Genomic DNA, 13,858 nt, shown 5'->3' with positions numbered 1-13,858 from the left:
AATGATTCAATCCAACAACAAAATTATTAACTGAATATTTTGTGATGACCACTAAACCACCAAATCAGCCAGTGAAATCATTTTATGAAATATTTTATATAGTACACAAAGTTTGTAACCAGAACATTAAGAAAGGGTGTGCATATGTTCACTTGTGTGAAACCAGTGTAAACCAGCTTGTTAGTCATGCTCGTTTGCGGTTCAGCATAAGGTTTGGATCTTCTGTCCAGAGGAGCATGATGCAAGACTTTTGGCCATTGTTTGCTTAGATATATGTGGTTTTAACTTTACCATCATAACTAGAGAGGGTTTGGGTGAGTCACTGCTTTGAGCCCAGATCGGTTTCTGTGAAACTGCTCGCAATAGTCATTGTTATCTCCCCACCCTTCGTTTGTGGGTTGCAGAGATGGTTTTTTCCTGTCAATCTGCCATTTGGTTTGGATTATTCACTTCTAAATCACCCATACTCTTTAAGATGATGTTAGATAACGCCATTACACAAGCACAGCGTACAGCAACCTATAGTGCATCATTTGTGAACTGTTACTAAAAATTAGAAGCACTGCATAAGTGATCTGCTCACTCACTCCAAATCCTCTTCTGCAGCTTCTACAACTACAAGAGCCTGGAGAGCGCCGTGGCCCCCAACGTAGCTCTGACGCCCCTCCAGAAAGGAGGGCAAGCCTCTCCTACCGCACCCAGCAGCTCACAACCACATGGGGCGGAAAGCGAAGGTGCCAGCCGGGGGCGGAAGAGAAGGTTGACTGGTGAGACCCACCCTAGCCCACAGCCCTGCCCCTCGGCCACTGCCAGCAAGCCCCTGCCGCCCTCACAGGAGGAGCGAGACTCTGATGTGGAGGTGGAAGTGGAGAGCCGTGAGGAATGTGAGTGCATGACGCACCTTTTCACTGTCACTCCATTTCATTAAAGGAATGTTCCAGGTTCATAGCATGTTAAGCTTTATTGACAGCAGAAAATTAATTTAGTCTTTAATGCTGTACATTATACTGTTGTGATACCTACCTTTGATCAAAAGTGGCAGTTACTACAGTTACTACTTTTATTCAGCTAATCAAAAGTGACGTATGTCTGTTTCAGATAAAGCACATCTATTTTCAAGATTAATCAATAATAAGAAATGTTTCTTGAGCACCAAATCAGCATGTTAGAATGATTTCTGAAGGATCATGTGACACTAAAGACTGAAGTAATGACTAATGAATATTCACCTTTGTCATCACATGAAAAAATTACATTTTAAATTAGTTATTGTAAACCTTTTTTAATATAAATAACAGTACATAATTTATACAATTTATGTACAAATTATGACTTTGGAAAATGATCAGAAATAGTTTTACAGTATTGCAATCACAATGGACGTCTGTGGTGCAAAATACACACTGTTTAGACAGTAAAACCACAAATATTAACACTGTACATGTAACATTGCATCTAAAATGCCTTGCTCAAGTTTTTTTTTTTTACAAAATAAGAGGCGAGTTAAAATTTACTTTTAAATAAATGAAGGAATGCTACATTCCTTTAATGTATTTGAGGAGCAGTTTGGCTTGTTTTAGAGTGTTTTAACAGCGACCCTTGATTTTGCCGCTGCGTTGTGAAACAAAAGTGCTCATTTAAATACATTAAGATTTTGTTCACACATCATTTGCACACAGTTCATTTTCAGTCAACCTTGAGCGCTCTGGAGAGAGGTGGATTAGAACAGTAACAGCTCTTGTGTGAATGCGGCAGAAAATCAATGAGGGTTCTTTCGTTCCTCATCCTTTACGGCTCATTTCAAAGCACATCTTGTGTGTTTGACAGGTGCTTGAAAAAACTGGCAGATATACGAACCAATGAAGCCCACATAGTCTGATCCACCACTAAATTATTTCTCTTCTCGATCTTGTTTTTTTTTTTCTTTCAGTCACCTCATCGCTCTCCTCACTCTCCTCCCCATCTTTTACATCCTCGAGCTCTGCTAAGGACTTGAGTTCTCCCTCTGGTCCCGGAGCCACCTTACCAGCAGTTCTGACGCCAGCCAGCGGGCCCCCAGAAGGTCCTCTGGTGTCTGGAGGGGAGGGACATGCCATGACGAACCTGGAGTCAGAGCTGGAGATGCTGAGGCAGGCTCTTGACAACGGCCTGGACTCAAAAGAGTCAAAGGAAAAGTTTCTACACGAGATAGTGAAGATGAGGGTAAAACAGGAAGAGAAGCTGGGATCCGCCTTACAGGCCAAACGGAACCTCCAGCAGGTACACACATTTACAGAGACATTGATTCATGAAACATGATTTATTTTATTTTTTTTAATCTTTTATAAATCCATTCTTATGTAAATTGTACCATTGAATTTAATGCAACTATTTATGTAAGAATTGATTCACACAACAGCACACTGGAGGAATCATTTCATCTTTGCAATGACGAGTCATACATGTGATTTTGAACTTTCACTTAATATATTCATAAAGCTATATGTTAATTATATATAATTTTCAAAAATATTCTGTTTAAATATAATAATTTATAATATCTTTAATATGAAATCTTATATAATTATCAGTCAATAGCACCATTATTTTATAAATATAATTAAGATTATATTTAATATAATTATTATTATTATGTATGCATATATATTTTGCCATATATGTATCGCCATCTTTCTGAAAATAACAACACCGAATTGTTTTAGCAGTAGTATACTAAACAGAAATGAAACTGAATAGGGTGCAACCCCTTTTCAACAATGTAGTGCAACTTCATTCATGAAAAATCCAGACCAACTTGGTGTTCAAGTATGGGCTAAAACATACCAGTTTTTGTAAAATAAACATTCATTATATTCATGTTTCCATAAGTTCCATTATTTCTCTCTCTCTCTCTCACACACACACACACAAACACACACACACACGTACATGCACACACACACACACACACACACACACACACTGTTTTCAGAATGAGCAATCATGAGTTTATTCCCATTCCTTCCACAGGAGCTGGAGTTTCTCCGTGTTGCTAAGAAGGAGAAGCTCCGTGAGGCAACCGAGGCGAAGAGGAACCTGCGCAAGGAGATTGAGCGTCTGCGTGCTGAAAGTGAGAGGAAAATGAGAGAGGCCAACGAGTCACGCATACGACTGAAGAGAGAACTGGAGCAGGCCAGACAGCTACGAGTGTGTGACAAGGGCTGTGAGGCCGGCCGTCTACGAGCCAAGTACTCTGCACAGGTTAGTTCAATCACATTCATTCACACGCTGTTACTTAGATAAGCGTTTAAAGATCTGGGCTAGTAACCGAAAGGTCATGGGTTCAAAGGTGTAATTTAGAGCTATTATAACTTTGAGCAAGACACTAAACCATAGATTGTTCCCAGAGTGACTGTCCCTGTGCTATAAATGTACTGGAAGTGGCTCAGGATAAACAAGTGTCTGTTTTATGAAGAGTAATCAAAGGTATGCTTAGACTGATGTAACATGACACCCCACCCACACACACTTTCAAATGAACTCTCAGACTGGGTTCGGCCTCACAAATCTGATGAGATACATTTCATTTCTCAGAAGGAAACAGGGTAACTTCCTGTCAGAGTTGTGTGTTTCAGACTCACACACTGAAAACTGTAATACATTGTAAGCTACACGTGGAATACAGTGTGACTATAGACAGCGCTGTAGCATTTGGTCAAACTAAATGATTTGCTTCTAATTTCTGGCCTCTTTATTCATCTTTCATCATCTTTATATGGTACATTTCCAGATTGAAGACCTGCAAGTAAAGTTGCAGCACGCTGAGGCAGACCGAGAGCAGCTGAGAGCCGATCTGATGCAAGAGCGGGAGGCAAGGGAGCACCTGGAGAGAGTGGTCAAGGAGCTACAGGAACAGCTGTGGCCCAAAAGCCCCAGCAAGAACGGCACAGACGCACCACCCCCACCCGCCAAAGACTCCAACTAATCCTCTTTTTCTTGACTCCACCCAATCCACATCAACACCGTCCTGATTGACAGCACCAACCGCCCAATCATGTCAACTAGCACGCGGGTGAACTCCCGCCTACCTGCCTCTTAGCCAGCGCAAATCCGGAGGTATCCTGAACATTTTTTGATGAAATTTAGACACATTTTTGAAAAAGGTTTACTTTGAGAGCACTGAAATGCACCTCGCCTCCAACCAGACGTAAAAAAAAAAAAAAATGCAAGTCCATTCGGAATGAAGCCAATAGCACAAAAGCTAACTGTGCCTGAAACTGAATACATTTTGAAACGAAGACTTTTCTATGACAAAAAATTGGTAATAATGACGAAAAAAATTTTACACGGCAATTTTTAAGCATGCTGTTCGGCCCACGTTGTTATCGAAGAGACAAGGACTCATCATCATCCCATCAGAAATTCCTGTTTCCTTTCATTTCCTCTCTCGTTTTGAGGAACTAAGACGAAAATCACTTTGTAATAAGCTATTTAAGAGACTTGTTAGTGAGCGTGTATGAGATAAAAATTTCAGTGACTTATCAAAGCCTCAGATTTACCCCCTTTTACTTGTACATACATGTTATGCTGGTTAAAAGAAGCCATGGAGACAAATGGTTACACACACTTGTATCTTTAACAATGGTAAAGAGATACTGGTCAGGAGAGCGTTGAAGGGCTTTGGAGAGCTAGAGGTGGAGAAGTTCAGTCCTGTTGAAAGGGAGAGATTTGTATTCAAGTAAGTGTTATGATCAAGCCAGAGCACTTTCTTTTAATGGCAAACAAATGCTCCCCTCGCAAGCTGTCGTGTGAAACGCCACGAGTGCGTTTGAGGGTCAAAACCTGTCGGCGAATCTTAAAATCGTGGTCAGTGTGGATTCGGAGGTTTGTGGCTTCTGCTTTCCACGAGGGTTTGGATTTCTTCTCATCACACACGCGTACAGCTTCTCCGTGGGCTGAGATGCTGACAACCGGCCCGGCTCACAAACGTGGGCGGCCATTTTTGGGAATAAACTAAAAGCATAAAAAATATGGCTTCTAGGGCAGGAGGTGTCGTGATCAAGAACCACAAATTGTTCTTTTTAAGTAAATTATAATATGTAAATATGAAAATGTTTCTTTTTTCTTTTCGCTTTGTTTTTTTACTTTACAATAATGAATCGCACTTTGTCATTACAAAATACTGTCTAAATGCATTACGCTCCCACACATTTATCTCAGAGAGTTTTTAGTATTCCTAAGTATAAAATTGAAATAAACATTTTGTTAATTATATGCAGTTCTAATAAATGCAATGTAATCATGTGTTTAAGACAAACTATTGTATATAAAACCGCAAGAATAATAAAAAAAAAGGTTCTACATGCTTGCTTGCTGAAGTGTGGACAGCGCACACAGCCATTCCCTCAATCTGACTTTAATTCAACATTTATCATAGTTATCTATATATGATTATAATCGTTGCTAAAGTGTTATTGTTACTTTCCTGGATTTCTACAGGTTTTGAACAGTTCCGAATCAGATTTAAAACCGTTCGGAATGAATAGGACACACAAACTGTCATGCATTGATAAAAGGGAGTCTAAATATCAATGCAGGTGCACCTCTCGGCTGTGAGCAAGAGCGTATTACAGTGTACAAAACGAGAAGAGGATTGCTGACGAACGAAAGAAAATCAAGATGGTTTAATAAATGCATCTTTAAATGCTCACACACTTAGCTGAGAAAGATTTTGTTGAAAATACATATATTTTATAAGTGATTTATATACATTGGGTACAATGCAATCAGAATGTATGTTACGTTTTGGCTCTTTTCATTTTTGTTGTTGTTGTTGTTATAACGGATGTTTTTTCAGATTGTGTGAATATTTTATTGCTTATGTTCCTTCTTTTAATAGCAAGCTTATGTAATTTCTTTCATATGCATGGAATTTAAAAGAAAAAGATAAAAGTCTGCCATTCATATATTCATTATTGGGCATTAAAACTGTATATGTAAGTTTTTTTATTGTGTTATGCAATATAAAGCAATTTTAATCTTGTTTTTAACTACAAAGGAAAACAAAACCCTCTTAACAATAAATTTCAGCTCTTAACAATCTTAAATGCAACATTAACGGCATTACTCTTGGGCTAAATACAAACCTTATGTGCATATGCAATGCTGGAGACCCTCAAGTGCCTGTTTTTGGGCCCTTGGGGTTCCAGAAGAGGAACAATTATTGAGCCCCTTTCCACGGTGGCCGACTGTAAGGTGCATTGAACTGCTTCAGACAGCGGTCAGATGGTGAGAGCGGGACGTCCCATTTGCACTGTCATTTGGGGGAGCCTCTTTGGCTCGCCCCATTTTGCCAGAATGAACTTGACTATCATTGCTTAAGAGCAAGCCACAGCTTATTTGATAGGGTTTAATGCCAGTTTGTCAGTATTCCTTTGTTTGTTTGTTTTTTGTTTTTGTTTTCTTCAAAAAACGATGAATAATTAAATACAAGAAAAATGCATAGCAGAGTTTAATGCTCCAATTGCCACTGTTAAAGAAGAATTGAAATCTTATACTAAGATAGCTTTTAAATGTACATCGGAATAAATAAACTCTTTTCTTTCTCTGTTTTTAAGGATTCAAAATATGTTTAAGAGGTTACTTTTGCTATAGATGTAAAAAGAGCCTTTGAAATGATATGACATGCCCTGACCTGTACATTGCAGGCTACAGCGAAGATACTAAACGGGGGTCTATAGGAAGCTCAGTGTCTTAACAGTAGCAAGGGGCTGTGCATTTTTACAGACCAAAAAAAAAATTTTCCGATGAGGTTTTGTAGTTGTTTTTACACGCAAATTGATATGTGTAGTTGACTTTGTTTGCGATTTTCTATGAAAAAGGGAGAAATTGATCACAAAGGTTCCTTTGCTCCCAATATAAAATTAAAAATGTGGACTTTTTTCTAAAGGAGCCATTTTTTGCTAATAAAAAAGATCTAAAATAAAGCAATAATAACATAACATTACACTCTAAAAAATGCTGAGTTAAATATGGAAAAACCCAGCGAGTGGATTGTTTTCAACCAATAGTTGGGTTAAATGTTTAACCTAGCCTTCTGGGGAGTACCCCAACTGCTGGGTCAAAAACAAACCAATCGCTGGGTTTGTCCATATTTTACCCAGCGCTGGGTTGTATTTAACCCAGCATTTTTTTTTTTTTTAGAGTGCACTGATAAATGAGCAGGATTAGCCAGTCTGATGATGAAAGTACAAATTCACCAATGTATATAGCTGTTTTCTTTTCATTTTACAAAAAAGTGTATCATAAATGTATATTGTGTTTCTTTGTTTTGTTTTTTTGTCAGAATGAGAAAAAAACTTGCATAATGTTGATATATTTTATGTTGTGTTTTTAAAAACAAAAAAGATAGAAAATGTTTTAAAAACAATTATTTCAAAGGTTGTATTCCCAGTGCAAGCATATTCGGTCCTTTATTCCACTTATTTCCTTCTTTTTTTTTTTTTTCTTTTTTTTTTTTTTTTGCTTATCAATGTTTTGTTACATTCAACTAAAATCAAAAACATCAGTTCTGGTTGAATCAGGCATTCAGATTCTTATTTTAACAATCTGTTCTATTTTTTCCCCCCATGCCGATATATCATCTTAGCCCTTCACTGCTGCTATAACAATATACTATAAACTTTGCAACTCTTGAAATTATTTTTATGTAAGAGATTATGCTTTCTTCTACTACTGATGCCGCTTATACACTTGGATCTGGCCAATTTTTCCCTCTTAGACGTCCCCTTTTCCCCCTCACATGGATTATAATGTAAGATAGAGAGCTCTATGAGATTAGAGTTGAAAGTAGTTTGGCTTATATACTGCAGTGTCAGGATGTACAGTGTATAGACCCATAATCAAAAATAAAGTTGTTTGTCCAGAAACCTTTTGTTCTGTTTGTTATTTCAGTCTCAGTGGAACAGCATCTTTCCTTCTTTTCCTTTGAAATAACTAACCTTTTCACTGCACCTTCACTAAATTTTATTTGATAAATTCACTAGAAATATTCTTTCTGTTGATCCTTCAAAGAAAATGTGTTTACTTGTTGCCATTTTTTTTTCTATGTCTTGTTGCTCCTGCTTAACAGGTGATATGAAGATATAAGGTAGAGCTCTTTTCATTGATGGTAATAGTGGCTCACATGAGCCAATGAATCAGATTTATGAAGCTTGCTGATTAATAATTCAGGAAGCACCTTTGTCTACCTTTAAGATGAGGAACTACAAGTGAATAGTGTAATAAAAAATGCCGTTCATCTAAATGTCATATTCTGTAGAAATAATATATATATATATATATATTTTAAAATCCAGACTTTTACTTCAAGTATTCAAAATATGCTAATTATACACAATTAATCATTAATTAATTATTAATATGTTAAATGTAATTACATTATTTTGAATGAAAATCTTTTTAAAAAAATATTTTGACTGACACAACAACAAAAATAATGAATAACACACTGAAAAAAAGTAATACTGAATATGACTGCCCACTGCTCTAAGTGTGTGTTCACGGTGTGTGTGTGTGCACTTGGATGGGTAAAATGCAGAGCACAAATGGGTCATCATACTTGGCCACACGTCACTTCACTTAAAAAAAAAAGTTGTAAAAATAATTAATTTGTAATATTTAATTTGGCTTATGTAAATGAGCTAATACAATTTGTCTTCAATTGTAATCTAAACCTTTTTTATGCAGTATGATACCATGACTAAATGAAAAACTATGCTGTCAGAAAGCTGGGAGAAGTGCTCCATTTTGAATGTGACTATGAACAGTGATGGCATTATTGAATCAGTGGACCTTGGGAGATTAAAATCATTCAATTCCAGTTGACCCTGTGTGACTGCATGTCTGGCCCGACAGACTCGATTTTGATGAAGACTTGAGTAATGTTACGGGAAATGTAGATCTTTTAATCTCCCAGGGGAATGACTACAAACATGAAGTTGGATTTCTGTGTCACTGGATGCTCCTGGGCCAAAAGACAGATAAATGACTAACATAACCACACATATGAAAACAATTAGTTCGCTGTATTTGTTTTACACACAGGTTAGCCTCATCTGTTGTCTATTACAATTAAAGCCTAAAAATTACATGCCCCCCCCCCCCCCCCCTTTTTTTTTTTAATAATTGTTTGAACTGGTCTGTACAAAAGGCCTTATACTGCCAAATATTCACCAGTCCTACATTTATAAAGCATTGTGTTGAAGGTGTCATAGGGTTTAATGCTGATAAAGCTGAGCTTTGAATTATACCTTCTGGTCTCGGCTGCTCTACAGACTGATGCTTTAATAGTTGTTGTTCGCCAACCCTCTTTAATAATTTAGCAAAAAACCCAGGTGTTCTCTGGTGGTTCCATCACAAGCACCAGGCGTGGATGGACCCGGCAAAAAGCTCCTCTTCTTCAAGACTGTCCTGCTGTGATCGGTCTCTTGAGATAGAAATGCATTTATAAAATGTTAATTTCTCCTATGCAGAAGGTCTGCATTTTCATATATTTCTTTATATATTTGAATATATATGAAATAAACTGTTTGATGATTTCTAGTTAGTTTTCCATTTTCACAAAATACAATTAAGTAAAAAGAAAAGTAAAAAAGAAAAAAACTAACCATTTATTATGAGTTATTCCATGTGCATCTTTTTAACATATCTGAGCGAAATGTTTTTATTATTGTTGTTGTTGTATTTATTTCTGGAAATAGAGATTACCTGTGTTTACAATTCCATCCTTAGCAGAGTGACATCATTTTTGGTGAGAAGACAACAGCACATTCTGTCATTTACAATTGATTTGATCAGTTCTGTGATGTATGTTCATAAGTGGTAAATGTTATGGTTAAAAAAAATCTAATAGGATTTGATAGAATAGAATATATTTTGACATTAATATATTTTTATTTTTATTTCTACTATGGAGTAAGTCTTATATATAATATATTTAATTAACTAAACTGCTTGACTGTATGAAAGATTGAAATAATATCAGTCAGTTTTTAATTATCACAAAATCACCTTTAAGCAAATGTATTTAAAAAACTATTTATTTGTTTGAACAAAAAAATTCTAAAACAACAACAACAAAAAAATTTATTTATCCTGCCAATTTATTAGACTATTCCAAATGCATCAGGTGCATTTTTTAAAATAAAAAATTCTTTCTTTTTTTTTTTTTTTTAAGAATACCAAAAATGTCACCAAAGAATAGTTTTCTGTGATATATAATTATTTTTATATATAATAATTTTATATATATAATATTTAATATGTAATATTGTTTATATAAAAATATTTTTTATAGAAACTGTACATTCAGATCAACGATTCTTCAATTTATCTTTAATCATTTAATTAAGAGATATTTTATTTCAAAATGGGGGGGGGTGGTCTTTACATTAAACAATTTCCCACAGTTGGTGATTACTCAGTGGTCATTACTCTTTCCTGTTGCATCCCACAGTATGCGGGGTGCGGCCCCTCTGGGCTACGTTTAGGAGCCATTAAACTTCCACTGTGGTTGTGAGCATATGAACATATTAGTAGGGAGAACCTGCCTGTAGCAGGGTTACAGATACTGTCATTCTGTGGGCTTACAGCTTTCACAGGATAAAGATAGCAAACCAGTAAGCACTCTAAAAGTATCGCTGGTTTGGAAGTTGGTTTTAAATGAAGCTGAGAATGAGAGATGTGTAAAAGTTGAGCTGGATTTCACCGCACACAGACAAACAGCGGTCACGACGGTTTCTCAAGTCAAGCGATAGTTGTATGTAAACAAGTGGAAGCTGCTGCAAGGCAATATGAGTTTCTCAGGGTTAAACCTTGGAGTCTGACCTTGGCGAGATTGCAGGATGGTATAACAAAAAGTACAGTTTAAAAAGAATGATTTAAAATGGCAAAATAAGATTATTTTCATATAGTGTAAGTAAAATTTTCCATAGGATGTCATTATATTTTGTGTGAGAAAAATACAAAAGTCTACTCACTGAAAATCTTGTACTCTTGCACTCAACAACTCTCAAGTTTCTGATATTTAATTTTCAGGTGTTTTTGGGTCAATATATCTATACTATATCTATATCTATCTATAGCTAAAGCTTTCTTTTTGGATGAAATATATAATTTGCTTAAAAACACATGAAAAAAATTAATAAATAATAAATAAATTCATATATATATATATATATATATATATATATATATATATATATATATATATATATATATATTTTTTTTTTTTTTTTTAATAAAATCCAATAAATAAATTAAAAGTATATCAAAGTATATATAAAATATGTAAAATGTATGATTATGGCAGCTGTGGTTCACAGAGCCTTTACATGAATTTACAGTAACTAAGATAGATAGATAGATAGATAGACAGACAGACAGACAGACAGACAGACAGACAGGCAGATAGATAGATAGATAGATAGATAGATAGATAGATAGATAGACAGACAGACAGACAGACAGACAGACAGACAGACAGACAGACAGACAGGTCAGATTTGAACCTCTCGTCTCTCTCATCTCAACATGTCTATCTTTGATTGAATTAGCAGGTTTCTATTGCTTTTCCTGCAGAAGGGTTGGTGACCCATCTTTTTAGTGAGTGAGATGGAGCGAGACAGAGAGACATCAGGTGGAGAGGAATAACAGACCGGCTAAAAGAGATGCTAAAATGTCAGCGCCAGGCCGATTATGCCAGGCTGGCACTGCGGTGCCCGCTGGTGAGATGGAGATGAAAAAGCCTCCCACTGGCTTCAGAAACCAAGAGCCGAGCTCACAGGAGGAAGGCACAGCAGGGGGGGCACGTGGGCGTCAGACGGACTGGGATGGGGGTGGCGTGTTTGTATGTCTGTATTTGTGTATGTGTGTGTGTGGGAGCTTCTCTCTTTATTTAACAGCCACTGCAAAAGGAAACAAAAGATTTATACTAATACATGTAAAATTAAAGGAATAGTTCACTCAAAACTGAACATTTTGGGCATTATTTACTCATTTTCATGTTGATCCAAACTTATTTTACTGTTGGACAAAATTAAAAATTAATTTGCTTACTGATAATCGTTCCCTTCAGCTGTTAACTCTTAGGTCATCTGTGAGTCAGTGAGTCAGAGAGTTGAACTCAAGAATGGAATCAATGAACAAATATGATTCTTTAAATAGTTTAAACTGTTCACGAATCAGATTGAATGATTCATTCATGAATGAGAGCTCAAGTCACTGATCCTGATGATCCTTCAGTGAGGCTCTGCTCAACGAGGGTCAGTGAGGTGGACCAGTATATTGTATTTCAATCCTTTATAGTGAATCATACACAAACAGCTTTCTGCACTGTGCTGACTTAAAGGTAAATATTTGGTTACATACATTCTTCAAAATAACATCTTAAATAACTTATTTTATGTTCAGTGGTAGATACATAAATACAGGTTTATAACAACTTGAGGGTAAGTAAATGAAGACAGATTTTTCATTTTTGGGTGAACTATCCCTTTAAATCAGTCCAGAGAGACGTCATACAACTTTGAAATGACATGATGGTGAATAAATAATGCCAAAAGTTTTGTTTTTGTGTGACTTTAAATAACTCCTTTGGCCAGTGTGCCTTATGTATCTCAAACTCTATCAAATAAATGAAAAACCACCACACCAAACCACATTCATGCATATTTTCACACATATTTAGGGTTAGGGGTGTTTCTTTGCTCAGTTTTTAATCTGTAATGCATACAAGCTCCTGTGAAGATACAAAAGATTCATCCTGCAGATTTGAAAAAGAATCCTGTTGTCTGGTGTTCCATGCGTCACATGGGACGTACCACACGCTGTGCTCATCTATCCTCCATCTCAATCTTTCTCTCCACGTGTGGGACACACAGACTCTGTGAGTTAGAAAAGTGAACGTGGGCTGCACACTCTCGAGAGGGAATATGAAGAGCGAGAGACAGAGAGATGAGATGAGAAACACTCCAAAAATAAAAGAGGATTAATTAGAAAGGACAAGAATTGAGGGGAGAATCAGTCAGTTTCTCATGCAGAGACCTATTAAAAAATTTATCAAAGTGAGCTAGATGTGTGCAATGCAAATTGAGAGGTTCTTCTCTGCCTGTCTCTCTCTCACACACAAACATTAGAGGTAATGAGAGAGGTTATCAGTGGTGTCATGAACCCCCATCATGCAGTGACACAGTTACCCGCTAATTAACCCACAGACTGACACTTTCATTTCTGCCTCACATCTATCAGTACCACTATCCTTCAGCCATTCAATATTCATCAGATAAAATGCATTTGTTTATTTTGTGAATACTGTCACTATGTCTCTCTTTGCATTAAAATTATATCTTTCAATTGACTTCAATCAAATTATAACATGTTGATTTAATAATTCAATAAATCATAATTAATCACATACCATTTAAAAGTTTGCTGTATATTTAAAATGTATTTCATTCCTGTGATGGCAAAGCTGAATTTACAAAAATATAATATTTCAATGATAAATGTCCAGCCAACCATAGTACCACAATAGTTCTTCTTAGTATCATCATAGTTCTTGTTTGTTTGCAAAATGACTACCGCGGTATATTATTATAAAACTGTATCTTGCTAATAGACTGTGTGGCTGTATTTTTGTATGTCTAAATAATGTGTTTGAATCGCCTCTGGCTGCTGGTGTGATCGATATTTCAGACAGCAGAATGGATCACCACACAGACTCCAGTATTTTGGAGGACTGCCAACAGAGCTGCATTAACAGAGCAACCCACTCTCACACACACACACACACACACACACACACACACACACACACACA

General features: G+C 36.3%; 1 protein-coding gene across 1 annotated transcript in view; it reads left to right on the top strand.

The window, feature by feature from the left end:
* LOC109094963 (ski oncogene-like) overlaps nucleotides 1-7,907 on the top strand; it is a 65,385-nt gene extending 57,478 nt beyond the window's left edge. The window contains exons 4-7 of the mRNA XM_042761959.1: nucleotides 607-884; nucleotides 1,931-2,259; nucleotides 3,010-3,240; nucleotides 3,770-7,907. Of these exons, the coding sequence (XP_042617893.1) occupies nucleotides 607-884; nucleotides 1,931-2,259; nucleotides 3,010-3,240; nucleotides 3,770-3,964 (1,033 nt within the window). The 3' untranslated portion in view covers nucleotides 3,965-7,907. The remainder of the gene's footprint in view (nucleotides 1-606; nucleotides 885-1,930; nucleotides 2,260-3,009; nucleotides 3,241-3,769) is intronic.
* The last annotated feature ends 5,951 nt before the right edge of the window (nucleotides 7,908-13,858 follow it).

The sequence above is a fragment of the Cyprinus carpio genome, chromosome A8 (assembly GCF_018340385.1).
Source record: "Cyprinus carpio isolate SPL01 chromosome A8, ASM1834038v1, whole genome shotgun sequence".
Lineage (NCBI taxonomy): Eukaryota > Metazoa > Chordata > Actinopteri > Cypriniformes > Cyprinidae > Cyprinus > Cyprinus carpio.
This window is presented reverse-complemented; position numbering and strand designations above follow the sequence as displayed.